Source organism: Protomyctophum bolini, assembly GCF_963924005.1.
Source record: "Protomyctophum bolini genome assembly, chromosome: 5".
Taxonomy (NCBI): Eukaryota; Metazoa; Chordata; class Actinopteri; order Myctophiformes; family Myctophidae; genus Protomyctophum; species Protomyctophum bolini.
This window is the reverse complement of record NC_137866.1, coordinates 34,421,071-34,448,513: the sequence shown is the minus strand read 5'-3', so window position 1 is coordinate 34,448,513 and position 27,443 is coordinate 34,421,071. Positions and strand designations below refer to the sequence as shown.

The window sequence follows — 27,443 nt, the reverse complement described above, 5'->3', positions numbered from 1 at the left end:
GTCTGCCTGCCTGCCCAATTGTCTATGAGTAGCTGTCTGCCTTCCTGCCTGTCCAATTGTCCATGAGTAGCTGTCTGTCTGTCTATGAGTAGCTTGTAACAATCGCCCTCTTCACAGCAAGGCAAATTATTAACTAAGGAAAAAATCAGCGGGATCGTGGGGTTTACTTTACACACTTTATAGGGATTTGTAAACACAGGTATGCAGTTCACTGTTCACTTTACCATGACGTCTCTCCCTGTCTCTTTCCCTACTAACTTAAATAAACAAACAAGAAAACAAACTCAAAACAACAATCAATAATTAATTACATCCAAACCCCCCCTCCCGCCCCAAACCAGTCCCAAAGTCAGCGGAACGCAACTGCGCAAGTAAACAAAGACCACGTCCGTCCTCCTCTTCTACCGAGGCGTGCGCACGTTAGAGTCCACAGTGGTTTAATCCCTCGCGATGAACGAAACGCTTAATATTTACAATCCTCCTAGAACACTTTGGAGTTTGGAAAGATCTCACCAATCGCAGCAGCTCTGTAGACTCCGACCGCCGGCAGATACATCCGTGACTCCAACGTCGATCCCCGTCGGCAGCACCAAGCGCGATGCTATACTTTATCCAACGGGCAAGACTGTTCTTTGATGGCTACGGCTGCAGATAAGTCCGTTTAAACTTTAATAGCTGCTCAAACGCTATCTGGCGCCTGGAGCTCCTTTTCCCCTCCGTGTAGGCCTACACAACACACTGTTTGTTTGGGAGCCGCCTCCCGTGTGCCACTTCCTCCCTAAGTACCTTTGGGTGTGGTATCAATCCGTCATTGACACCTATCAATCACCCTAGTGTACCAGACCCGTTACCTTTCACATAGAAATAGGAAAGAATAAGCCTCTCACAACCCACATGTTCCATATCACACGTATACAAATAACATGCACAGAAAATAAAGCAGAAATGACATTAATAATGTGCTTTTGTCACAAGCTGTCTGCCTTCCTGCCTGTCCAATTGTCCATGAGTAGCTGTCTGCCTGCCTGTCCAATTCTCCATGAGTAGCTGTCTGTCTGCCTGTCCAATTCTCCATGAGTAGCTGTCTGTCTGCCTGTCTATGAGTAGCTGTCTGACTGCCTGTCTATGAGTAGCTGTCTGACTGCCTGCCTGTCCAATTCTCCATGAGTAGCTGTCTGTCTGTCTGCCTGTCTATGAGTAGCTGTCTGCCTGCCTGCCAGCCAGCAAGTTGGTTAACAGAAAATAAATTGTTATGGCTGAGTAAAATAAAATACAATAAACACAATTTGCCTGAAAATAGACAGCTATGACCTTTTTCATGAAAAAAAATGAGTAGTGATATGGCTGACTGAGTAAAATAAAACAATCTACCTGAAAATAGATAGCTATAAGTGAAGAGCAATTTCCGCAATTACCATTTCCGCAATTTCCATTTCCGCAATTTCCATTTCCGCAATTTCCTCAATTTCCATTTCCGCAATTTCCGCAATTTCCATTTCCGCATTTCCGCAATTTCCACCATTTCCATTTCCACCATTTCCGCAATTTCCGCAATTACAATTTCCGCAATTTCCGCAATTTCCATTTCCGCAATTTCCGCAATTTCCATTTCCAACTATTAATGGCAGCTGGGTTTCATCATTCAAATAAAATAGAATTCTGTCCGTTTAGCTATAAAATTATGTCAGGGAATAGGGATACACAGTATATGTCTTTCATTTGCATTGCATCTCCCCCCCCTCCCCCAAGCTTTTATTTTCGTTCGAGTAATAGTACAACTCTAATAGTATTACTTATAATAATGTAATTAAAGATAACTTCATTCAGATTTATTTATTTTTATTTCATTTTCCAGATTTTTTTTTCTTCTTTTTTTTAGATTTTCATTGGTGGGCCAGTCATAATGGTCCCGCGGGCCTGATGTGGCCCGCGGGCCTGAGGTTGAGTATCACTGCCTTATGTAGTCGCAATATCAATATGACCTTAATGGAAAGAGGCAGCTTGGGATGATCCATACAAATTAATTTACTTTAAGTGTTTTTGTTTTGTTTTTTTTCCATTCTGAAAGTTCTATAAGTGCATACACATGACTGTATAATATAACACACATGCAGCCAACATGACCCACCCAGATTGGATTTTGCATCCGTCACACATTGCACACATTAGACGATCGTGCAGATGGTTGCTGAATTGATTCTCAAAGGCAATTATGTCTGTGGCTGCTGCTTCTCCACTATTGTGACGCGTGTACAGATAGATGTCGAGGTTGTGATGTTGTTTATTGCTTTTTCACCATGCACCTATACAGTATCTATATGTAATAATAACACTGTTGATCACAGCAGTCTATTGGCATTGAGGTAGAGCCATACAATACAGGCCAGTGACTGACTGAGGCCCTAATTGATGTGTTTGTCACGTTGCGTTGTCACATGACAAACATTGCCAATGTACACGCTCACAACGACGCGTTGAGAGCTTGCGGATCAACAATTTCCACCATGCGACACTGGTGTATGACAAAGTATCATTTGAGCATAAAATTAAACTTGTGTTGGGGCTAATTATCCTCACTAGTAGCTGATTATGGAGTGTAGTAGAAGTCTACAGCAGGCCTATATGCACATGACTGTGAAACGTGGCTGTGTGTGTGTGTGTGTGTGTGTGTGTGTGTGTGTGTGTGTGTGCGCGCGCGCAAGCGTGCATCCGCGTGTCTGTGTTTGTGCGTGCGCACTAATGAATGTTTACATCAAATGCTGTCAGGCTGAGTGGGCGTTAACTTGAGACCTAGTGTGCATTCTTCTCGTGTTAAGTGTTGCCAGTTCCTCATTTCTTTTATAGAAATGAGGACAAATTATGGTTGGTTCCACAGATGCTGCTGGCCCTGAATCCATGGCTGCGTGTAGCCTACATACTGTAAATCGGATGAGAGGATGAAGCCAGAAGAATGTTTGTTGCTGTTTTTTTTTCTCTTTTCCCTCCCATGTGTGTCGAAATGCAGCCTTCACACTTTAGCGTTCACGATCTGTTTATGTGCAACTTTACATGTAGCTCAGTCACAAGAGCATTAAACATCTTAACACAACACCTTGCGTGGCATTAGTCCATGTCAATAAGACTGGCATGCTTCTTTACTACACTAGTAAAATGCTGCTAAAAGGAAATACTGTACTGTTGCTGTCACCATGGTAAAGGTTTTGCTACAGTATAGATTTCCCGCTGGGACGCTAAAATTTATACATTTGCCATGGTAAATCTATGCAAATCTGCTCCATTCACTGATGAATACCAAACAAGCACCACTTGCTTCTCAGAGAACGTTCCAAGAGATTAATTGGGAAACTATTGCCACAGTCATCTTAAGTCATCTTCAGTAGACTAGACGAGATAGAGAGTTGACAAGACATGACAAGACAAGATCTCATGTGAGATTACGGCTGATGACATTGAGCTTATGTGTGGTTTGCCTGTTGACTAACAGGTTGGGTCACCGGGGCACCCTGCTGAACTTTCTGTTCTTCACTGAGCCTTGTGACCAAGGAAGGGCTTATAGTCGAACAATGAAACCACTGACTTTTCTTTGACAGCGTTCATAGATTACACAACAAATTTTGGATTTAATAGCTTCTACTGATTACTGGAGAAAACACACACACACACACACGCACACACACACACACACACACACACACACACACACACACACACACACACACACCAAATAGAGAAGAATCTGGATCATTCAATTTGGACAAACAACTTTATTTCTGGTAATGCATCTATACACTGTACATTCAGTCACTGTAGTATAAGCATAGCTATTTTCAAACATAATCTCATAAAGTCCTTTACTTTACAATATAGTCCGTGTCGTGAGAGAAGGGGAGGGGGTGCCGTTGAAGGAGGGATGTGGAAAAATGTGTGAAAAGATGGAGGGAAAAAAGGATAGATAAATAAGCCAAGCTTTTTTTTTTCCTCGTACTGTATATGCGGCATTAATAAATGGGAAAGCTTACGTTTACCTCTTACATAAAAATATTTCTAGAATTGTAAAGTTTATATAGCATTAGCAGCAGCGTAGGGCTAAAAAGATACATGAGGATGGGGAGAGGGGATTTGGGGTCCGCCAGGTGGCGTAGTCTAAAGTCTGATTCACGCTTCATCGCATGACGGTGATGCGCGCCAGAAAGAGCATCGTTACAAGATCACAACGCATTGCAGGTGAACTCCTTATGAACTTGCAAATCGGCTATTTACGCGGCGAGACACAGTCATACGTAACAAAGCATAAATTAGACTTTATGTGACCCATTTCTTTACCATAGGTCTGCTATTTGATATTGAATATATTGTTAAAAATATATATGAACTGGTGAAAAAAGTCATTCAATATAAAGACTCTACCGTAAAAAAACAACATGAAAATAAAATGGATTAACATCATGTTTATGTAGGGAATACTCTTACGCACTGCAATAATTGTTTTTGAAACATGTTGTCAGTTAAAACACAAACTCAAAAAAAAGAAAGAAAAAAAAGAACAAGACTGCTATTGTAAGAAAATGTATTTTTGAAAAAGGAAACACCATGTACATATATAATACAATATTGTAAATGAAAAAAGTATTTACATTTGTAAATTCTTATTCGAATCTTCACACTGGCTAGTATTTGTCTATTAATATGGACTATTATTGCAGCTGTATTGTCCATCATTTAGCAAAATGATTGTTTAGAAAACAATGTTAAACCGCTATACGCTTTTACACGGGAGAGCAAAAAAAATGTCGTCATTTCTCCCTTTCTTTTATAGAAAACCATGAATAAAGTAAACGACAGTTATCAATTCCTTTAAAGTGTAAAAAGAACTATAAAATGTACCAATTTTTAAATCTTGTTACGAGTGACAGACGCAGTGTCACCCTCATGACAAAGTTGCCCTCAGTAATGTTGCTTAAAGAAATGGGCGTCAGCATAATGCCCTTTCCATATACTTTGACATGTCTGCCTTCAGACACCTCAACCAAAATGTTGGCTCTCTATCTACAAACCAGGAGTAACAATTTACCATGTAGCAATTGTACATGTGGCTTCTGTTGATTTTTTTTTTAATTATTTTATATTTATATATATATATTTATATATAAAAAGATTTTGACATGCATCTCATCAAAGAAACAGTTTCCAATGAAGAAAAAAAAAGCGCTCATTCAAAAAAAAACTAAACCAGAAAGCCTAGCAATCAGTCACTTGTTTTCGGCTTTTCTTTAGAAAAAAAATAATAATAAAAAAAAGAAAAGGGGGGAGGGAGGGAGTACAAGAGTAAGTACTGTTGTAAACTGCTTGGTTTTAGGAATACTAACACAATGATCTGCTGATGGTGGTCTAATTGGTACTCGCCACCACGGACATGTGCATCCACAGAATGGAACCAAGCCAGGGCTTCTCAACATGACCCTCAGAGGTCCTTTAGTAAAGTAAAAAAGATGTTCACTGGGTCTCAGTGCTTTTTTTTGCATCGACTCACACATTCAGGGACCTGATAATATATTAAAACAACGCGATATGCATGCTAGTGTCAACGGTTCTTTTTAACGCCGACCTTCTCAGAAATGTCCCGCGTACGAACCCACTTTTGGGTCCACTCTGACTGGCGCGTTGAGAAACACTGCTCTGGTCAAGGCAATGCTACATTTATAGTCTGTCGTGCGACAATCTCCCGCGCTGAGAATATTTTACAAATATTTTCTGCGTACGACAACGCCATATACGACAAAGTACAAATCCGGCTTAAGGTCCCTGGGTCAGTGCGGTCAGTGCAGCATCTTGCGACCGGGATATCGGACCTTGGCGGGTTGGAGCTCATTCTTGTGGTCACACAAGGCTTGGTGACAATGCATAAACATCATCAGTTTTCCTATTCTGGAAACCTTCCGCCCACTTCCAGGCACTTAAGGTTGTCCAGCATCGCATTTGTTTCTTTTCTTTTTTTTACTTAGTTGTGTTTTGCCCATGTGAATCTTTTGTCATTATTAATGTTGTAATAAAAACTTCTTTTTTTTTAGTTTGTTACATGTTTTCTCTCTTTCGCTCTCTCTCTCTTCTAAATAAGACAAATTGCTTTTGCATAACACAATAAAAACCCTTACGTGTACAGTATCAATGCCCAATAATGACTATATGTATGGCAAACCTTCTGAAATTTCATGCATAAAGAAAATATATGAGTTTTCTATTGAAAAAAAAACAAAACATAACAGACGAGCAATAAAATATCCCCACAATAAAAAAACAACAACATCATCATCATCAACAGCCAAAGGAAAATAGCATTAACACAATGTACATTCAGATTGCATTGTACCCACTGTGAAACTGGAGCTTCCTAGCACACCTGCTTTCTAGTCCTGGTAAACAGTGGTGGAAAAAAGTACTCAAAGTGTTTTACTTAAGTAAAAGCACCAATACTGCGATATAGAACAAGTACAAATCCGGAATTCGACATTTACTTGAGTAAAAGTACTGTATTGGCTTCAAAATGTACTTATAGTACCAAAAGTACTAATTGTGCAGAATGTCCCATTTAAAGTTTTCAAATGTGTAAAAAATCTTTTGAAAATAGCAGAACTACAAGCTCACAGATCGGCTATTTTCAAACGTCCAAAATGTATATAGGGCTGAAGTTTTGCAATACTAATCAAAATCTAAAAAGCGTACTAGTAACTAAAGTTTTTTTAAATAAATGTAGTGGAGTAAAAGTACAATATTTGGATCCGAGATGTAGTGGAGTAGAAGTAAAAGTAGGCCTATTGGAAATTGGAAATACTCAAGTAAAGTACAAATACCTCAAAATTGCACTTAAGTACAGCACTTAGGTAAATTTACTTAGTTACTTTAGTTTGCACCACTGATTCCTGGTAAGTACGCGAGCAAAACCGCATGATTCCACGATTAGCACAGCGTTTCAAATATTGTCATTTCAACGAGTTATGCTGAAATTACCTTATGTTGTCCAAAGTTGAAGGGAAGTTGGGGCGAGGGGGGGGGGGGGACTCAAGCAGTTTCGCATTCTCATACATACTGTATCGCTCTCGGTCGTTACAAGCAAAAGGGGGGGACGGGACAATAATTGCCAAAAATGGTCTTCAATAATCCCAGACTGCATTGGCAAGCAAGCAGGTAGACCGCTATATTCTTGTCATTTTATTTACAATACTTTGCCTTGATAAAACACGACAACAGTATTTGAAAGAGATGCATATAATCCACAAAATGCTTATTGGGGTTTCTATTGTAGCAGTCATGAATATGTTTTAGTTTTTTTTAGTTTTTTCTCTTGTTTTTGTTTTTCAAAGTAATATCGAAGACAATAGTGGGAGTACAATGCAGTATAACAGTATCTTGTTATGACAAAGTGCGATTCATTATTGTAAAGTAAAAAACAAAACAAAAAAACAACAACATATATTTATATTTACATACCATAATTTAATTCAAATGAACATTTTGTGGTTCTTGCAAAAGGTGCCATGTCCAGCCCTAAAATCATAGCATTCAGGATCTTTTGGTACTAAATGTAGGGGGGGGGGGGGGGGGGATGGGAACGGCATGCTGGCTTTTGTTAAGCAAACGTAATATGAAGAAACAACGTCACACTGAGGTCTGGCTTCTGGGCTTAGACCCACAGTTTATCTTCACAAGATAAGACTTCTGGGTTTTTACCCAAAACGCTCACAAAACGCATGATGAGGACAAAGCTGTGTGCCGTGCTCTGTGTGACGTCGCCAGAGAGGGGACATCGAGGAGAGGACATTGTTGTTATCATCCAACGCAAGTGCTCACAAAAAATAGAAAAGAAAAAGAAAATAAAGGGAAAACAACTAACAAAAAAAAAAAGGTGCGTCAAACCCATGTTCTCACCAGATATTAATACAGGGCTTCCTCCAGGGAGGGGGAAAGATCAAGTCCAATAGCTTCTCACTGCTTCCGCCCACAAACACCTGGATTTTGCAAATCAAGAATGGTTTGAGGGGGGAAGAAAATGGATGAAATTAAACTCAATACTTTTCCCTCGGTGGAATGCAAAGGCTTACCTTAAGACCTACAAACCACGGTGGCACTGTGGACAGTTCATCTCGCTTGTTTTTGTATTTGTTATTTTTTTTGTTTTGTTTTATGTCTTTTCATTGTCAAGCTCCAATAGCATAGAGGAACAAAGAAAACCTTCTTTTTTTTTCTCTCTCTTTTTTCTTTTTTAACATATCGCTATGCAGTCTCTTAAATAGCTTATAACATCTTGAAATTCTCCATCTTCTTCATGGTGGGGAAAAGGGGGGGGCGGAGTCTTTAACCAGGGCATTGTGGGTAAATGCGATGCCAGGCCAATACAATGACCTCACTCTGGCTGTCTTGTTTTAGACAGTGCTCACAATTCAACGTCTCTCTGATGCGCTCATATTATATCTTAATATCATACAATAATCTTTCATCAATTATCATCACAGGAAAGTCTTAATACAGGCACAACCATACCTTGTGCTATACAACTTTTTTTTTCCATTTTCTTTTTTTCTCAAACTGTCACAGTCCAGTTTTCAGTTTGTGGGTAAAGGAAGGGGGCGGGGTGCGATTCAGTGCTTGTTGTCTTAGTAACATGTACTTCCCTGGTCAGTCCACAGGCGTCTCATGGCCTGATGCTGTTAGCAGTCTTTCCTCAAGGACGCAACGCAACGCACTGGACATTTTTCCACGGCCCCGTGCCGGGCCGAGGAGGAGGGCCACATCTACTGCATTTATTCCCCCCCCCCCCTGTAGGGGGAGTCGCATTCTTTTCTGTTTCGTAAGGGCCAGCGTGACAAGGGTTGGTGCCAGCCAGGTTTGGGGGCCAACCCGCGCGTTTATGAGTTTTCAGGGTTGGTTGGCAAGGCGGAGGGGGTGGTGGGTAAAAGGGGTGGTGTTCGGTGATAGGGTGATGGTGCACGTCGTGCACACGTGTGTGCGAGTTAGTTGCCATTGGCCGGCATGTCCATGGGCGACGCGTCCTTGTCACTGCCAGATTTGGGCCACAGCTGCTGCTGCAGCTCCTTGACCACCCTCTCCAGGTGTTCCCGGGCCTCCCTTTCCTGCAGCAGGTCCGCCCGCAGCTGCTCGCGGTCCACCTCGGCGTGCTGCAGCTTCATCTGGAGGTCCTCGATCTGGAAAAACACACAACGGGAGTTTGAAACGTTGCTTCGCCAATGGAGAGGCGGGCGTCTGTTTTTGTCGTTTTCGTCTTTCTGGGGGCGGCGGGGCGGGGGGGAGATCTTCCTTCCTGTGACTATACTTGGGTAACGTGAGACCCACCAGACGATGTTCGGGGTTATTGTTCTTGAAAATTGCATTAACACAGACAGAGCAAGCACGAGCGCACTCACACACACACACACAAACGCGCGAGTGTACAGACGTGGTGCGACAGACTGTAACACATCAGTCATTCCGACCACATCCGGCAGCGACCGCTTACCCCTCCCACCCAGACCTCTATAAGGCCTCTGCTCGGCCACCAGACACAAAGAACGCCAGACCAAGGCTGAAGACGACATTATCGTCTTAGACTGTGTCTCTTCCCAAAAGACCACAGACAAGACACTCAACAATTCACTAAAGCCCTAAAATGTCTTTTTCTTAATGACAGGCTTCACAAAGTGCAGTATTCGCTTTAGGCAGGCATTGAGTCAGAGCTGTAGCTACTGTACTACTCTCGCTCGCTCTCTCTTTCTCTCTTTTGTTTTGTCTAATCTGCATTTCCCATGATGCCTGAGGGGAAGTCGACGTCTCTTCCTGTTTCCTCTTTGGGCTAGCACTTATCGTGTGTCTGTGTGCACTTACAGACTACACCCATTTCTTTTCGACTGGGGGAATTAAAGGGGAAATGCCTATTCTCTTCTCTTCTCCTCACTATACTGACCTTCAGAATACTCAGCCTCGGAGTGAAAAGAAGAAAGAAGCTTAGAAATGTTGCAATTTGTTAGAAGGCATTTACGTAACTACACCACCACACGGCTAGACTTTATTTTTACTAGGATGTTTGAATGTCTATGTGCATGTGTGAGAGTGAGTGTATATGTGCATGTGTGAGAGTGAGTGTATATGTGCATGTGTGAGTGTGAGTGTGTATGTGCATGTGTGAGTGTGCATGTGTATGCGTGTGTTTGTTTGTTTGTCTCTCAGTCTGTCAGCTTTCATGTCAAATCATGCTTTTGTTCTTGTGCACGTACAATCCTTCTACAGTAGCCTATATACTTGCACGTCTATCCATTCTTACATCCAACGGCACATACAACCTGTGTTGTTCGTTTGGGGATTTGGGGCCCTATTTTCGCCATGCTATACCCCATATCCCTAAACGTCTTTTCCTTTTACTATTTTGAAAACATTTAAAAATTGTTCAACTTACTACCCGATCTACATCGACACGTTGTGAGCTTGTAGCTTGGCTAGTTGAACTTAACTATTCAAAAATGTTTGTCAAAATAGAAAAAAAGGCAAAGAAGTTTAGGGATAAGGGGTATTGCACTGGCAAACATATGGCCCTTAGCGTATTACTGTTTTTGCCTGTATATCACTGGTTCCAAAACATTTCAGCCCGTGACCCAAAACAGAAATTAGATGTTCCCCCCGGGACCCAAACTAGTGAAAATACCAGATCTACAAGCTCATAACGTGTAGCTTCGCTGCGCGTTGTGAGCTTGTAGATTTTCACTACTTCTTAAATATTTCTTCGAATTTATGGAATTTCTTAGATTTTTCTTTTTTAATTTCTTCATGACTTACTGAAAATAAAATCATTGGATTAATTCATGAAAAGAAGCTGTTTGGGATTTTTTTCTTTATTTTTTTACATTTTGAAATAATAATTAACAAACCAAATTAAAAAAACTTAACAAAACCATTTTGAGCGGGAACCCCTTTTGGTGTTAGCATTATGTTATGCTTTAGTTATTTAAAAATAGCAGATCTACAAGCTCATACAAGCTTGTAGGTCTGCTATTTTTAAAACATTGAAGAACGACTGACATAGAAACATAGCTTTTTCAGAAAACTATCATTTTCAAAAGACATTTTTAGAATCTGATCTCAGGTCAAAATGGGTTAACTTACACAATACAAAGTTGTGTTCTTACCTGTGCCGAGTACTTGGCGCGCAGGCGTCCCGCCTCGCAGCCCTTGTCACAGACCCGCAGCTGTCTGGCCTGTTCCAGCTCCCGCTTCAGGCGCACGCGCGACTCATTCGCCTCCTTCATCTTCTTCTCGCTCTCGGCTCGCAGCCGCTCGATCTCCTTCCGCAGGTTGCGCTTGGCCTCCGTGGCCTCCCGAAGCTTCTCCTTCTTGGCTACCCTGAGGAACTCCAACTCCTTTATGGGGGGGGGGGGAGGGGGGAAGCAGTTAGCATTGGCAGCAGGCACCACATGACGCAATGTTAGCTTTGCGTCTGGCTAATAAAAAAGCGTACTATATCTGCAAGTTTCGGTTGAGCTCGACTGTCAAACTTTATGCAGAGGAGAGCATAAACAGAGAAAAGAGCTATCTATGCTAAAAATAATCATGGCCACATACAGTATGTTCCAGTAGGCTAGTGCAACCATGCATCTGGGTTTGGGTTAGGAAACCAAATGGCCAACTACAGTCTTTTTTCCTAAGAAACAAACATGTTTCCCCACTTCAGTGACGCGTGCGTGTATGCATACATGTGTGCATGTCTGTGTCTGTGTGTGTGTGTGTGTGTGTGTGTGTGTGTGTGTGTGTGTGTGTGTGTGTGTGTGTGTGTTTGTGTGGAAGCACGCCCCCAGCCTTCTCATGGGAACCTAGCAGTCAGGACAAGCAGCATGTCTGTCATCAAACTTTGTTGCTTCCTAGAAGTGGACTGATGAGAACAAGCCCCATCACAACCGCCACTCCATGCTGATTTCACACATAATGCCTGCATTCACTACCCTTCAGCATGTCACAAAGTTGACGTGTGGACATAAACCTGTTGCATCGTACTTTCAGTCACCTAGGTTGTTAAATCGAGAAACTTTAAAAAACACCTTTCTTTTGTTGGTCGGGTTTGTGTTTCTAACTTTCTAAATGGCTCTTCGAAACGGAAACTAAATCCAAAAATGGAACGGTGGAACCAGAATGTCCTCCTGCACAGCGTTTGTCCTGCCGGACACAGACTCACTTGTCTGCATTTTCTTGGTTCTCGTCCAAGACCAAAAATAAAATTGGAAGTGGGGCATTTCTCTTCGAACATCCGCTCTTACTTTCTATTCCTTGCCAAGTCATGTTCAGTTTTAGTAGCCATAATCAGCACTAATCCACTTCTGTATATAGTTGCTTTAAGCCGACTGATTTCCCACGGTTTCCTACCTTTCATGTGAGCTCGTCTATCTCCGTGAAAAATAAGGAAATAAAATAAAATGTGACAGATAGAGAGGGATCAGCACTGAAATGTGATTCCCTCGGTCAATAGTGATATGCATTACTGAAATGCAACCTTATGCTGCGTAAATATAGGACATCTGTCAGTGCCTATTCATTGCCGTGAGCTAGAATATGGACCTACAGTGTGTTCCGTGGGAGGTGGGGTGCTCACACAAGCCCTGACAACCTAATCATGGTGGCTCCTGAGCCAGCTATATTACACCCAGCAAGAGGTTTCAATGGTTGCATTTAGGCATTATGGTACTGTAGAGATGGCTTGCGTTGCGTTTAGGAATGCTATGTATCTAGGAGTAGGGCAGTTCATCAGCCCTTAGCCCAATGAGACTGTGGGAGCCTCAGACTCCCCAGATTCTGAACTTGTAGAAATTGGTTACAGTACCAGTTCATGAGCAAACAATATCACTTGTCAGTTATGTGCTGTTGTCACAGCCGACCCAGGAAGAAGTGTACTATGTCTTGGTTGGTATGTGCTGCACTGTTCGTGCCATTTCCTCCTCTGACAACAGGTATGTGTGTGTTATCGTCATCCAATGGGCATGTATTGTATTATCATCACCCAACAGGGATGTGTGTATTACTGTGATTCAATAGGCTTGCCTGTTATCATTATCCAAATGGGATATGTGTGTGTGTCATTGTCATTCAACGGGGTGTGTATGTATGTGTGTGTGTGTGTGTGTGTGTGTGTGTGTGTGCGCGCACGTGTGTTTGTCCGTGCGTGCGTCTGTCTGTGTGTGCGTGCGTCTGTGTGCTACTATACCTGCTGTAGGCAGCGCTTGGCCTGCAGGGCCGAGCCCAGCTTCTCCTCCTGCTTGACGCGCATCTTGACGATCTCGTGCAGGAACTTCTCCTTGGACTCCTTGGAGTCCAGGCCGCCGTCCAGGGCCTGCCGGAGGGTCTCCAGCTCCGACTCCAGGCCGCCGGACTCCCCCGCGGTGGTCACAGAGGAGGGGGTGATGGGGGAGGAGAGTGTGTTGGTCGGCAGCGACGCCGATACGATGGCGCTCTCCGCCGACGTGACTGTGCTCGCGACGACGGGCCCTTGTTGGGTGCAGCTGGGCAAGCTCAGGTCCTTGGCGACGGGCCCTAATTGGGTGCAGCTGGGCGAGCTCAGGTCCTTGACGGAGCACGAAGAGGTGAAGGACGGCGACGAAAGCGACGACAGCGAGGAAGTGACTGTTGGAGAGAGAGAGAGAGAGAGAGAGAGAGAGAGAGAGAGAAAGAGAGAGAGAGAGAGAGAGAGAGAGAGAGAGAAGCGGGGTGGTTAGTTTTTCAATAGTTACTCGTCTAATAGACCCCCAGGTGTGGTTAGAATATTCCAATAATATGTTTTCCCTGTATTTCTTCCTGAAACCTTCCAGTCAAAAGGCCCACTTTAGTGTCATCCAGAGTAATCTAGTAAGAGAGGGGCGATACTCTTTGATCTCTTTGGTCACGGCACTCCATCTTTAACACTATTTCACACACATAGCCTACATACAGTCGCTGTAGACACTGCTGTAGAACTTACACTCCTCTCGGCTCTCCACCTCAATCTCCACCTCAGAGTCTTTGTCCTCTGGCGGCGGTGGCTTGCTGACAACGGCGGGAGGAGGCGGCGGGCAGCAGGGAGGTTCGGGCGGTGGGTGTGGGTGCGGGAGTGGGAGTGGGATCTCCTCCGTGGCTCTCCTCTTGCGGGGTCGGGAACTGGCGGCGCTGGCCCCCTCGCTGGGGGGTTCACCCCCGCTCGGGTGGGAGGTGCTGGGCACGCACGGGGACAGAGGCCCCACCTTACCCAGCGGGAGGGGCGTGAGGGCCACATTCGGGGCCACGGCGCTTTCTATGCTCTTGTAGTTGTAGAAGCTATAAGAGGAGGAAGGAGAGGGAACAAAGGTTAAACTATTTGGTTTATTTCATCGCGCTCGTAATGTCACCGCTGGAAGTCATATATAAAATATATACCGGTAATAATAACGGGAGCGTTTTCTAGTGAACGCTTACTTTTCTGTTCTCCTAACGGGGAAGAGCAATGACAAGCATAGCACTCTGTCAGCCACTCGCTCATATTTTGTGAGAACATGGGCAACATCAAGTGCGAGTGTGTGGTGTGGTGGTGTGAGCTCAGCTGACGTGGCAGAGCAGCAGCAAGTGGGTGCTTGCTAGTATGAGTGTGTAACAAGTGGTGGTGGAGTGTGGGAGGCAATGGTACAGTCAAACATCAATGCCCCCACCACTACAGCTCGCCACCTGCCAGAACACCAGTGGTGTAACGTAACTAAGTACCGTATATTTACTTAAGTACTGTACTTCAGTAAAATGTTGTGTATTTTGTATTTGTAATTGAGTCTTTATATAGTTATTTCCAATAGTTCTACTCCACTACATCGCAGAAGCAAATTATTGTACTTTTAGTCCACACATTTATTTTAAAACATTGGTTATTAGTTACTTTGATTATTATCATCGATGCCAATACTTTTGTACTTTGGCTCAAGTACATTTTACATTCTGGACTTTTACTTAATGGAGTATTTCCATATTACAGTATTGATCTTTTACTCAAGTAACAAAATGTAGTATTCTTTTCACCATAGCAGAAGACCATGCAGCCACTTCTCAAATTGGCCGCCATCTCACCCAAAACCATACCAGCTTGATCTTTTTTAATCACGTCTCATTCCTATTCTAACAGACGAGTCACGTTTTCTACAAACTGTCGCTTACAGAGACCATCTGCCATTTTGTTTCTTAATGTCATACAGTGCGCATTGGGCTCACCTGTCTCTGAGTAGGGCCAAGGGGCGACTGCAGGAGTCCTTGTCACCAGCAGAGAGGTTAGGGGACCAGGGTCTGAAGGCCGAGGGCCTCTGTCTGGGTCCCTGACAAAAAGATGAACAAAACATGCTGTAATGCTTTGCATAATGTACGTTTAATTGTGGTGCATGTACACACACCCAAACAAACTCAATTTACAGTTCAAAAGCTAACTAAAAAGACGTGTGCCTCATCAAGTCATTAGGTTAATTGCCAAAGAGAGATCGGCTAAGAAGAATTAACACTGAACTAGAAAAAGTACACCAGGTCAGGCCAGCGATGTTCAGAATTCGCCAGTCAGGAATATGAAAAATCAGACAGATCCGTCTTGATCACACGACTATAGAGACAATGTGTTCCGATTCGTGTGACGTTTGGACAAAATATGTAGGAGTAATATAACAAAATGTGCCTCCTGGTGGTGCTATAAAAGGCTGAAATTGTGTGTGTGCGCGAGCGCACGTTGATCGAGCTAACAGTGCCGGAGATTAGCTGCTCGCAGACAGACAGACGGACGGACACATACAGGGGTGAAAAACGTAAGCCTTTGGCATGGCGGAGACAACAACAATAATTAGTCCACTGAGCCACACAATAGTATTGTCTTATCATACATCGATGAAATAAGAGAGTAATAATACCCACGTGGGATATTTTTTAGGAAATATTGATCTCTGTATGGCACATCAATCATTATATTGTGGTCATATTGCGTTACATAGCTGTCTCAAACTTCGCTCTATCTCAGTAAGCGAATACATAGGGCTGGGGATAGCTAGAGTTACCATAGTTAGCATGGTTTGCCAAATCTAAATTTAAGCACTGCCCTCATCCCCAAAAGTTGTGTATAATATCACATGACATCCAGGTTGAGTCTCATTTGGAGGGATACGGCCTCACCATCACCGTGGTACCTAGTTAAAATATAACTTAATATTTGACCTAATAAAATAAATATCCTTCTCCAAAAGTCATATGTAGTCTTATTAGGCATCATAGTTTCTAAAAATGACACCTTACTAGAAAGCTTCCTTGCTTTTGTGAGGATAGGTACCCTCACAAAAAACATGCAGTAATCCTGGTCTCTATACTGCCTCCCCCTGGCCAGCCGAGGTGCCCGATGGAGGGGAAAGGAACTGGTTGGAATAACGTGTTCCTTCCACGCGCTTATACGTCCAACCAGGGAAACTCCCCCCCCCCCCCCCCCCCGTCAGGTGAAAAGAAGAAGCGGCTTGGACTCCTCATGCATTGAAGCTTGCTAACAGGACATAGCCTTAAAACTCGATGTCCAACTGCACACACCTCCTTATCTGAGTTTGAGTTTGAGTTTGTACCTTATTGGCTGAGGCGGAGAGGGACCGTAGCCAATCGTGTTGCTTGTCTTTCTCGGACGACGGGGGATGCGATGGGAAGTCTTCGTGTTTCGACTTCTTGGCCGGAATGGGATCGGATGCCTGCGAGAAAATGAAATGAAAAGAGACACTTCTTTTAGATAGGCAGGGGATAGCTGAGAGAGACAAGGTCAAGTTGAATTCTATTCAGAGAGAGAGAGAGAGAGAGAGAGAAAGAGAGACAGAGGCCCTTCTCCTGTGGCCCACCAACCTGCCCGTTAGCAGTGGTGTAATGTAACTAAGTACATTTACTTAAGTACTGTACTTTTTGTAAATGTTTGAGGTATTTGTACTTTACTTGAGTATTTTAAATTGTCAGTACGTTTACTCCAATAGATTTCAGAGGCAAATATTGTACTTTTATGCCACTACAATTATTTGACAACTTTAGTTAATAGTTACTTAAGTTTGTACATTTTGATTATTATGACAAAACATACATTAACCACTTCAGCCCTGCATACATTTCGGGCCAATTGAAAACTGCCGATCTACAAGCTCGTAGATCTGCTTTTTTCAAAAGATTTGTATACCTTTAAAATCTTGTGAAATGAGACATTCTGCACAATGAGTAATTTCTACTTTTGGTACTTTAAGCACATTTTGATGCAAATTCTTTTGTACATTTACTCTAAGTACATGTTCAATTCCGGACTTTCACTTGTAACTATTTCTATACTGCATTATTGATAAGTTAAAAAAAAAGCCAGTACTTTCTCCACCAATGCCTGTTAGTGGGACATTGTGAGGCTCAACTGTGCCCACTTGGCAGCGTGGAATGGTTGTCAGGCTAAAATCTCAGTGAACTGAAAATGCACCCAGCAGTGTCAGACAGACCATTATCTGTGTGTGTGTGTGTGTGTGTGTGTGTGTGTGTGTGTAACAAAAAAATTAACCACACAGGTGCTGTGAGTGTGTGACTACAAGCATTGTCGTTGTGTGTGTGTGTGTGTGTGTGTGTGTGTGTGTGTGTGTGTGTGTGTGTGTGCGTGCGTGCGCTCTCATGTTTAAATATAGGAGTGGTGTTGACTGTGTGACCGACCGTATGGTGTGTGTTTGTTATGGACAGGCCCAGGGAAGGTGCTCTGGGGTTACCAGGGTGCCAGACTACGCATGCACTTGCGTGCACACACACGCACACACACACACACACACACACACACACACACTCCAAACCATGGCACCTGTCACACCCACGCAGTTTGCACACAACTGGCACTGGCAAAATCCGATATAGCAAGGTATTTGTTCATCAGGCAGCCAAGAGAGGATGCCAGAGGTGACAAGGGCAGTCACTGTCTGTCTGTCTGTGTCTGTCTGTCTGTCTCACACATGCACGCGCACACACACACACACACACACACACACACAAGGCAGGCTTTGTTCCCGTTTCTCCGCTAGGCTTGCTGTGTGGCTATGATGACCTCAGTTTCTTGCTCTCCCAGCTGTGGCTGTCACTAGCTACCACACACACACACACACACACACACACACACACGATGTACGTGTGCACATATGCACCCACGCACGCACGCACGCACGCCTACAATACATCCATGCCTGGCACACTCTGATAGCCGTGCAGAGTTGATTTTGTATGATAAAAAAACCCATTGCCATTCTTACTGCATGAACAGAAACATCTTTCAGAGTGGGCATATACAAACATATATCGTTGATGTCGGGCAAATACCTTGTAACTCCATATTTAAACTGTATCATTTCCGTCATTTAATTAATTACTTGAATGTGAAAGTTGTTAAGCCAAATAAAAGTTGTCTGTGGGTCAATACTTTTTTGTTTTCTGAAAAGTAACAGTTTAGAAGGTTTCCACCCGACAGCAATGACGTCCTTTCCTAATATCAAAACGTTGGATATTACGTGTAACGTACAGGGCGGTCAAGGCTCTCTCTCTCTCTCTCTCTCTCTCTCTCTAAGAGAAACCCAAGAGAGTTCATTTTAGATCCTGATCAATGCTAGATTTTTGGCTCCGATGTCTATCCAGATTTTGGATATAGTCCTAGACTAACGATTAGCTTCATTTTGCCGGTGCATGTGTATGTGTGTGTGTGCGTGCCTGCATGTGCGTGTACTGGCTGCAGACAGCATCTCTACTAGTCAGCTGTGAAATGGACAACGGCGTGCTCGCTCAGTGTGCGCACTGAACCCCAAGAATGTGTTCAAGAACAAATGTACACTCTTGGAATTAAATGGATAAACTAATGTCCTTGTGTCACAGACAAGACATCCTCTCTGTCTTAACCCAAAGACAATTGTTGTGCGGCTCTCTTTCACCCCGCAAAATCGTGAGTGGAAGAAAGGGTCCATTTTCTTTGGGATTACGCAGCAGTGCACTGGAACACACTCTGGTTTGTGGCTGTATACTAGTGTCTGGCTGTTTGTCTGTGCACTCATGGTTGCTCACTCACTCTCTCTCTCTCTCTCTCTCTCTCTCTCTCTCACACACACACCCCTTTCAAGTGCATTCAGAGAAGCGTTAACAGGTGGTCATTTATAACCAAGTTAGTATCTCACCTACCCTCTCTCTCTCTCTCTCTACTTGCATGACCATTTTGGGCCATCATCCTAAGCCTGTGTGCGTGTGTGTGTGCGCGAGTGTGTGTGTGTGTGTGTGTGTGTGTGTGTGTGTAATGGGACCTGGTGTTGTGCGTAGCAGGAAGGTAGCGTGGCTAGACAGGCAAATACCACAGAGGTACTACGTACTACTCCCACAGCCACTCACATAGCAGCACCTGTCCTCACCACACCGCACGCACAAATGAAATGCTAAATTGTGGCGCCTCATGGTCATTCTACAGGCCACCCTAATGGGGTAGAATAATTATTCCATCCTGGCTTGTATTGGGCTGCTCTGAATCAATACTATAAAAAAAAATGCTATTTAATTTTAACTACCGGTAAGTACTTTGAACACATTTTATTTTATGTCTTCTAAAGACATATAGTACTAACATTGGATACCAGGGTTAAATCCTATATTTTCTACGGGGCTTTTAGGGGGGTTTTGTTGAGTGAAAAATACAAAAAGCCCCTTTTCCACCAGGGTTAAATCATGGTTCAGTTCATTTTTTAACTCTGAACCAGTTCAGAGTGTTTCCCAAAACAATGGCCACCAGTTCCGTGAAAGCACCAAAGTTCCAAGAATCTAGAACAAAACCAGTTCTAGAACCAAAGTTATTTGGGTGGCAAAGGGCCCTGAGAAGAATGCTACACACCATTTCTACACACGCTCAGAGTCAAGTGAACACGATTCACATTCCCTGTGCAGTTTGTAGGTTATCCCACAAAGTTATGCCCTACATGTCTGTCTGTGTGTCGCAAAGTGGGCTAGAGAAGCTACAGTGCCTGGAATTCAGACAACAGAGGCAGACACACAGACACACAGACACACACACACACACACACAGATGGACAGGCGGGCTGAGCGAGCGCCTCTGGGCGAAGTCTGCCCCGCTGCCACGTGCCAGCCCGTGTCTCGTGGATTACGCTCAGCCAACGACAGTAATGGCTCCCGATCAACGGGGGCCAAATCTGGCCCCGTTAATCTTGGCCAGTGGAGAATGTACGGGTCAACAATTGGCAGCTGAGCCTCTGGGATCAGCGGTAGGGGTGAGGGTGCGGGGTGGGGTTGCGGTTAGAGGTGGGGGAGGAGGGGGGGGGTTAATCTGTGTATCTAGATTACTGAACAGTTGGCCCGAAGGGTGGAGGCATGCGACATACGGACTGGACAGACAACACACAGACAGACAGACAGACAGACGGGTGGGAACGTCTGTGGAGGGGGGAAAAAGTTTGTGTGTGTGTGTGTGTGTGTGTGTGTGTGTGTGTGTGTGTGTGTGTGTGTGTGTGTGTGTGTGTGTGTGTGTTTGTGTTGGGGGGGGTGGGGGGGGGGGCACAGCCATCTTAACCACAATTTAAACCACACTTCATTGACTGGGGCTCCCTAGGGCTCTATCCTTTGCCCACTACATTTTTTTTGTTCTTCAAACCCCTCACCATCTCTCCTTCAAATACCTCACTAGCTCTTCTTCCTTCAAACCCCTCACCATATCTTCTTCCTTCAAACCCCTCACCATATCTTCTTCCTTCAAACCCCTCACCATATCTTCTTCCTTCAAACCCCTCACCATATCTTCTTCCTTCAAACACCTCACCATCTCTTCTTCCTTCAAACACCTCACCATCTCTTTGCCACAAAAGGCTGATCTACAAGCTCACATCTCGTGTGTAAAAAAAGACAAATTGACGGTTTACAGATTACACTGTGACTGCATGGAACGCATCTGTGTCACCTTAGCTTTTAACCACTTGACTTAGAAACATAGGGCTTCCAGAACACTGTCAGGATTTAGAAGACATTTAGTAGAATCTGGTCTCAGGTCTTACTGGGTTTTAACGCAGCAAAGGGAGACGGACGTCAATAGTCGCTAGTAGTCTGCCTAGTGCCACTGCATCCCTGCCCTGGCCCGCTAGGCTCCTCATGCCAGTCCCCTCAGAGCAGCAAGTAGGCCACAGCACACACACACACACACACACACACACACACACACACACACACACACACACACACACACACACACACACACACACACACACACACACACACACACACACACACACACACACACACACACACACACACACACACACACACACACACACACACACACACACACACACACACACACACACACACACACACACACACACACACACACACACACACACACACACACACACGACAGAGGAAGGGGAGAGCCACTGCTGGAAGGGGGCCAATGTGTCACAGTGGTGCACCTGACTGTCTAAACATGTGACACAACCTAGAATCTAGTAGCAGTGTGCGCGTGCGTGCATGCGTGTGTGTGTGCGTGCGTGCGTGCGTGCTCGTGTCTTTTGCGCATCTGGCCGCCTGCCAGCCTATCACCAGATTGGGCAGGAACCGCTAGGAGCAATGCTTCATGGGAGGAAGTGAGAATCTAAAAAGGTCTGGCGGAGGGGAAAGATGACACCGCAGCGACTGTCTCGCTGGAGGAGGCGCGCACACACGGACACACAAATATTGTACAGCACACATACACACATGCAAAAGGTGTGCCCTTGACTCACTCTCCACACACACACAAACACACCCACAGTACGCTGTACATGAAGGGGAGTGGAGCACGTTTTATTGGAACACCTGACAGCCCCTTGGCCTGATAAGCCTCCTCTCTGCATTGCAACACACACAGGCTGCAAATCACAGAAGAACGAGAATAGCTTCAAAGGCACATGGAATAGTGTACGCGTGATGTGTGTGTGTATGACTGTGTATGACTGTGTTGTCATTGCAGGACCTTCTTTATGATCTGCTGCAGATTGCATGGCATAGACAGGATGTCACACCTTTGAGATAAGGCTTTCGATTAGGCGGTGTGTGTGCGAGACATGCCCCGACAGGCCCTATAGCGCGCCACTCTCTCTCTCCCCCGTGAAGCTCGGCTCGGCCGCAACACCTCGCCGCTAAGAATCTCACACCTCTCACAGCCTCATAGTATCTATATGTGTGCGGAGTGAGTGTACTGTAAGTCTGCGAATAACCTTGAGACGAGAGAGTGACAACACCTGTAGTCATGAGACGGACGGACAGACAGACGTATGGACGGACGGAGTGGGAAAGGGGGTGAGAGTGGCAGACTGGCCTCAGCTGCCACAGTATAGGGGCCCCATGCACTGACGAGCTTGTGCGAGGGAACACATGCGCTCCGATCGCGCCTGTTCTCTCGAGTAGGTGTGTGTGTGTGTGTGTGTATGTGTGTTCTTTGTGTGTGTGGTGCGTGAGAGACAGGATGGGTGGAGTAGTAACAGTCGTCTCAGTTTCTCCTTCGTCTGTGGCTTTTGAAACCCTCGCATTTTGCAGAACACTTCCTCTGGCTGCAAGCTATCGGCATTAGTCACACAATATCCTATCAATAGCTGCCATATTGACATTCCAACGCTGTGTGTGTGTGTGTGTGTGTGTGTGTGTGTGTGTGTGTGTGTGTGTGTGTGTGTGTGTGTGTGTGTGTGTGTGTGTGTGTGTGTGTGTGTGTGAGGGGGGGGGGTAACAGGGGGCAAGTAGCAGAACAGGCTAGACACTTTCTTCATCAAGCTAGCAATCAAAAGTCATTCGCGGCCACGAATGACTGACTACCGCAAAGATGGTTTTGCACTGGCTATCAATACTATCTACTATCAATTCATAGAAGGGACGGTAGGGGAACGTAGTGAAGGAAATTATGCTTTCTTAAAATGCGGTTTGAAAAAATGTCGAAACTTCCTCAGGCACAGTTCTATTCATTTGGGGGGGGGAGACAAGGGGGGGGCTCCTAAGACTCTATGGTGTTGAAAACCAAGTGTCACCAAAAGACAACAGTACTCTCCCAGCCGAGGGCGTCTGCTTTTTTCTCGCTAAGTACAAGCGTCACTGTCCTGACACAATCTGTCATTTGCATCTATCACTCTCATGTTCTATCCCTCCCTCCCTCTCCTCTGTCTGCCCCTCTCCCCCCCCCCCCCCCCCCCCCCCCCTCTCTCTCTCTCAGACTGCATTTCCTGTGTCGTAGATTACAGGATGTCCTCTCCAAACAAGCAGAATTCCATTCAACAAAAAGCAAAGCAAGCAAAACGAGACAGACAGAAACTTCCAGCTAGCATGGCGGCATAAACAAATAAACCACGCTGGAATTAAGAGCTTATACGATCCTCGCAGGCAGCGATCGCACGCTCAGCCAGTTGGAGTGCATACCACTTGGGTATACAGAAGGGCTTGCAGCGACATTATGGATTTTAAGCACCCGTCTTTTATCTAATCTTTCTCGTCTATAAACTGTGCACGGCACAGTAAAATCCTCCTCTGTGTTAAATAACTCTGCAAGTGCACAAATGGAAACAAAACGGACCCTCTGATGTCACTAATGGATGGATACACGAACACTGAGGGTTTATTAGTTAGTTAGTTTCATGTATTGTCCATGTGTGGAAATTTGTCAGTAAAACAGTAAAACACAGTTTTTTACTGTTGTTGAGACCGAAGACAAATTGACTGTGTGCATTCACAGAGAACACACATTGTCCGGGAAAAACCAAGAAACATGTGTAGTCATATTAATTATTTAGAATAGTCTACAAAGAGACACTGGCCAGTTACAATGTATGTCACTCATTGTGTCATAATGCCATCTATTTGCCAAGAGAGTCAGACCTTGTTACCTTGTTTGCTAAATAAACGTGACAGCGATCAATGACAGGGTGCTGTCGCCGACAAAAGGCCTGGAGGCGCTAAACGGGGTGCATTAACTCAAAGCTAACATCCTCCCAGACTAAAGCCCAACATGAAAGAGCCAAACAACCCGTTCTGCTAAGCTAACCCTACCAATACTGCGATGTAGAACTACTCCGTTACATGTCAAAAGGTTCGGAATTCAACATTTACTTGAGTAAAAGTACAAACTTTATGGTATCAAATTGTAGTTAAAGTAACCAAAAGTATAAAGTACTCTTTATGCAGAATGTCCCATGTCACGTTTTCAAATGTATGAAAACCATTTGTACAATTAACATTGACTTGATTTGCAATAACGATTGGGATCTCAGAGATAGAGATGCCATTAAATGGGGGTCCGTAGACTAATGCATGTCAAACTGGGGGTCCTTGAAATGAAACGGGTGGAGAATCACTGCTAGAGCCGTAACAAATCTTCTCTTATGGGGGTCTCTGGCATATCATTTCAAATGGGGGATGGGTGCGTGTGCATTCTGGGGTCCTTGTTGGACCGTGTGAGTTTGGGAACCACTGCTATATATATATATATATATATATATATATATATATATATATATATATATATATATAGGCGCGTGGCCCTTCAAGTTCATGTCTGATTGTGTAGAGGCTGACGTGCATGGTCCCTCAAGTTCAGGTTCTGATTGCACTAGCTGTCTGTCGGATCCCTGGCGCCTGACGAACCAGCTGTATAGCTATATACGTTTACACAGTAACCCCCCCAACCACCCCCTCAGGTTGAGCTGTTGTTTTCGTCTGCCTGTGTGTGTGTGTGTGTACGACTGTACATGCGTGCAGGGTTATGTTTTGTCTGGGGAGCCGACTTCCAGCGGTTGTCGATGCTAATTCCTCAGTCAGAAATGCAGCTGTGTGAGCGGAGGACTCCCCTTGAGACATAAATCGTAAACACATCCCTCCTCTGCTTTATACGTGTGTGAAGCTCCTCTCCCTCTCCCCGTGTGAGCGTGTTTGAGTGTGTGTGTGTGTGTGTGTGTGTGTGTGTGTGCGTGTACGCCCGCGCATGCATGCAGGATAGGTGGGTGCAAAGCAACACACACATGCAGTCATGGCACCACCATCACCACTGTAGAGAAAGACTAGTGGGATTACTCCACTGTGTGTTTGAGGGTTAGAACATGGTCACACACACACACACACACACACACACACACACACACACACACACACACACACACACAGCTCCAATTTTGGCAACTAGTTGATCCCATCCCAGTCTCCTTGGCTGTAGATTCTCAGAGAACAATAGGGCTTCTGTGTGTACAGAGAAGTAAATAGCAGAGAAACGCTTAACAGTATAAGAGCATTGCAGTGCAAAAAATAAAAATCTGTGATCTGTGATATTTCTATGGCGCAGTTCTGGAGCATTGTGTGCACCAGAAAACCAGGGGGGGTTCGCTGCTGACTACACTTGGAATGACCTCATCTAATATTCCCTTTGATACAGTTAAGGAGATAATATTTTCCCAGGCTCAGCACATATAAGTGAGTGTGTTTATTATTCCTATATACCAGTTTGGGAATTATGAAAGGGGGGGGGGGGGGGGGGGCAGGCTTTAACTTGTTGAGCTGTGGTACAGTACATCTCTGTTCTGGTGGCGAGGAGGAGAGGCGTTCAAAAAGACACAGCACTCCAAGGCAAAGTAAGACACCTGCCAGGCATTGTATGTGCGTGTGTGTGTGTGCGTGTGTGTGTGCATGCGGCTGCCAAGTGGAGACAAACGGCTGATGTTCAGGCCATCAGATAGATAGCATGCTGTGCTGGTCGGGCTGCAGTACCGGCCTCTACCACAGTACCACTCGGCCTCACTGTCCTAGCACCCCACTAATACATATCATATCATCCTGTACCACTCTGCCTCACTGTCCTAGCACCCCAATAATACATATCATATCATCCTGTACCACTCTGCCTCACTGTCCTAGCACCCCAATAATACATATCATATCATCCTGTACCACTCTGCCTCACTGTCCTAGCACCCCAATAATACATATCATATCATCCTGTACCACTCTGCCTCACTGTCCTAGCACCCCAATAATACATATCATATCATCCTGTACCACTCTGCCTCACTGTCCTAGCACCCCAATAATACCCATCATATCATCCTGTACCACTCTGCCTCACTGTCCTAGCACCCCAATAATGCCTATCATATCATCCCTAAACAGTGGGTCGGGACACATTGTTATGGTTTTTGTTTCCTACATTTGGTTGATCTATTCCAATGACAGAGAGAGAGAGAGAGAAAGAGAGAGAGAGAGAGAGGCCTCTTGTACCTCCCCCCAGTATTAGAGGAAGGGAACACACACATCCCATTTCCCAATCCTAGCCAAAACAAACCTGACCTTTTCTGCACTACACACACACACAGGGGGACACACACGCACACACACACACACACACACACAAAACAAGTTCAGACAGCAGGTCTCCTTCAGTCCTCCTGCCTCGTCTTGTGGGACGATGGCACTAGCTTTAAAAAATAAAATTCATATCACAAGCTAGGCTTCGAGGATGGTGTTGCCTTTCACTCAAACTCAGAAAAGCGGCTGTTAGTTGATTCTATAAAGATTTCCCCAAGGCAAAGCAAAGGGGGAACAAGCTAACGCCCGTTAGTCGGGGTAACTCCCGCAACATTATGTGTGTGTGTGTGTGTGTGGGGGGGGGGGGGGGGATTCACTCCACTCGCCCCAAAGGCTATGCTGGGCTTGGTTATAGGATTGCCACAACAAGGAGCAGCAGACCAGGGGCTAAATTAGGCCCTGGTCCCAAGAGGACATGAGGCCCACACTCCCCAAACCACATCAGAGAAATAGGAAGGAGGGAGAGGGGGGGGGGGGGGGGGGGAGAGGGAGGGGGTGCAAGTGAAGAGGAGAAGGAGGGACTCGGAGAGAAAGAAAAATGAGAGCAAAGCATAAACAGTGCATGGCAAGGGATCAAATTTGAGCAGAGTGCAACAACTCAGAAAGACAAAGACGCCATGTGCATATATATATATATATATATATACAGTATATATATATAATATATATATATATATATATATATATATATTATATATATATATATGCATGGAGAGATAGAGAGAGAGAGATAGTGAGAAATAGAGAGAGCAGCTAACACAACTAATGACTCTTCCTTTACCACAAGCCTTCCCACTGCTGCCCGGGGGCAATACAGAACAACGTGCATTCAAACATACAAGTGGGAACACACAGAAGTATAGCACACGCGCACATTACTGTATACGCGCGTGCATGTGTGTGTGTGCGTGCAGAAAGAAAGAAAGAGAGAAGGGCTGGGGAGGGGAGGGGGGGGGGCCCGAAGGTTAGGACGAGGTTTGGGAAGAGAGCTGCAGGGTCTCCATTTCCTCTCGCCAAATTTGTTTTGGCAACTGTTTCCGTGGGAATGGTGAGAGACCAGATCTCCTCGG

General features: G+C 44.7%; 1 protein-coding gene across 1 annotated transcript in view; it reads right to left on the bottom strand.

The window, feature by feature from the left end:
- Positions 1-3,744: 3,744 nt before the first annotated feature.
- Positions 3,745-27,443, bottom strand: part of skia (v-ski avian sarcoma viral oncogene homolog a) — an 84,721-nt gene continuing 61,022 nt past the window's right edge. The window contains exons 2-7 of the mRNA XM_080764733.1: positions 16,599-16,718; positions 15,229-15,329; positions 13,982-14,313; positions 13,232-13,647; positions 11,169-11,399; positions 3,745-9,197 (exon numbers count right to left, since the gene is read on the bottom strand). Of these exons, the coding sequence (XP_080620859.1) occupies positions 9,006-9,197; positions 11,169-11,399; positions 13,232-13,647; positions 13,982-14,313; positions 15,229-15,329; positions 16,599-16,718 (1,392 nt within the window). The 3' untranslated portion in view covers positions 3,745-9,005. The remainder of the gene's footprint in view (positions 9,198-11,168; positions 11,400-13,231; positions 13,648-13,981; positions 14,314-15,228; positions 15,330-16,598; positions 16,719-27,443) is intronic.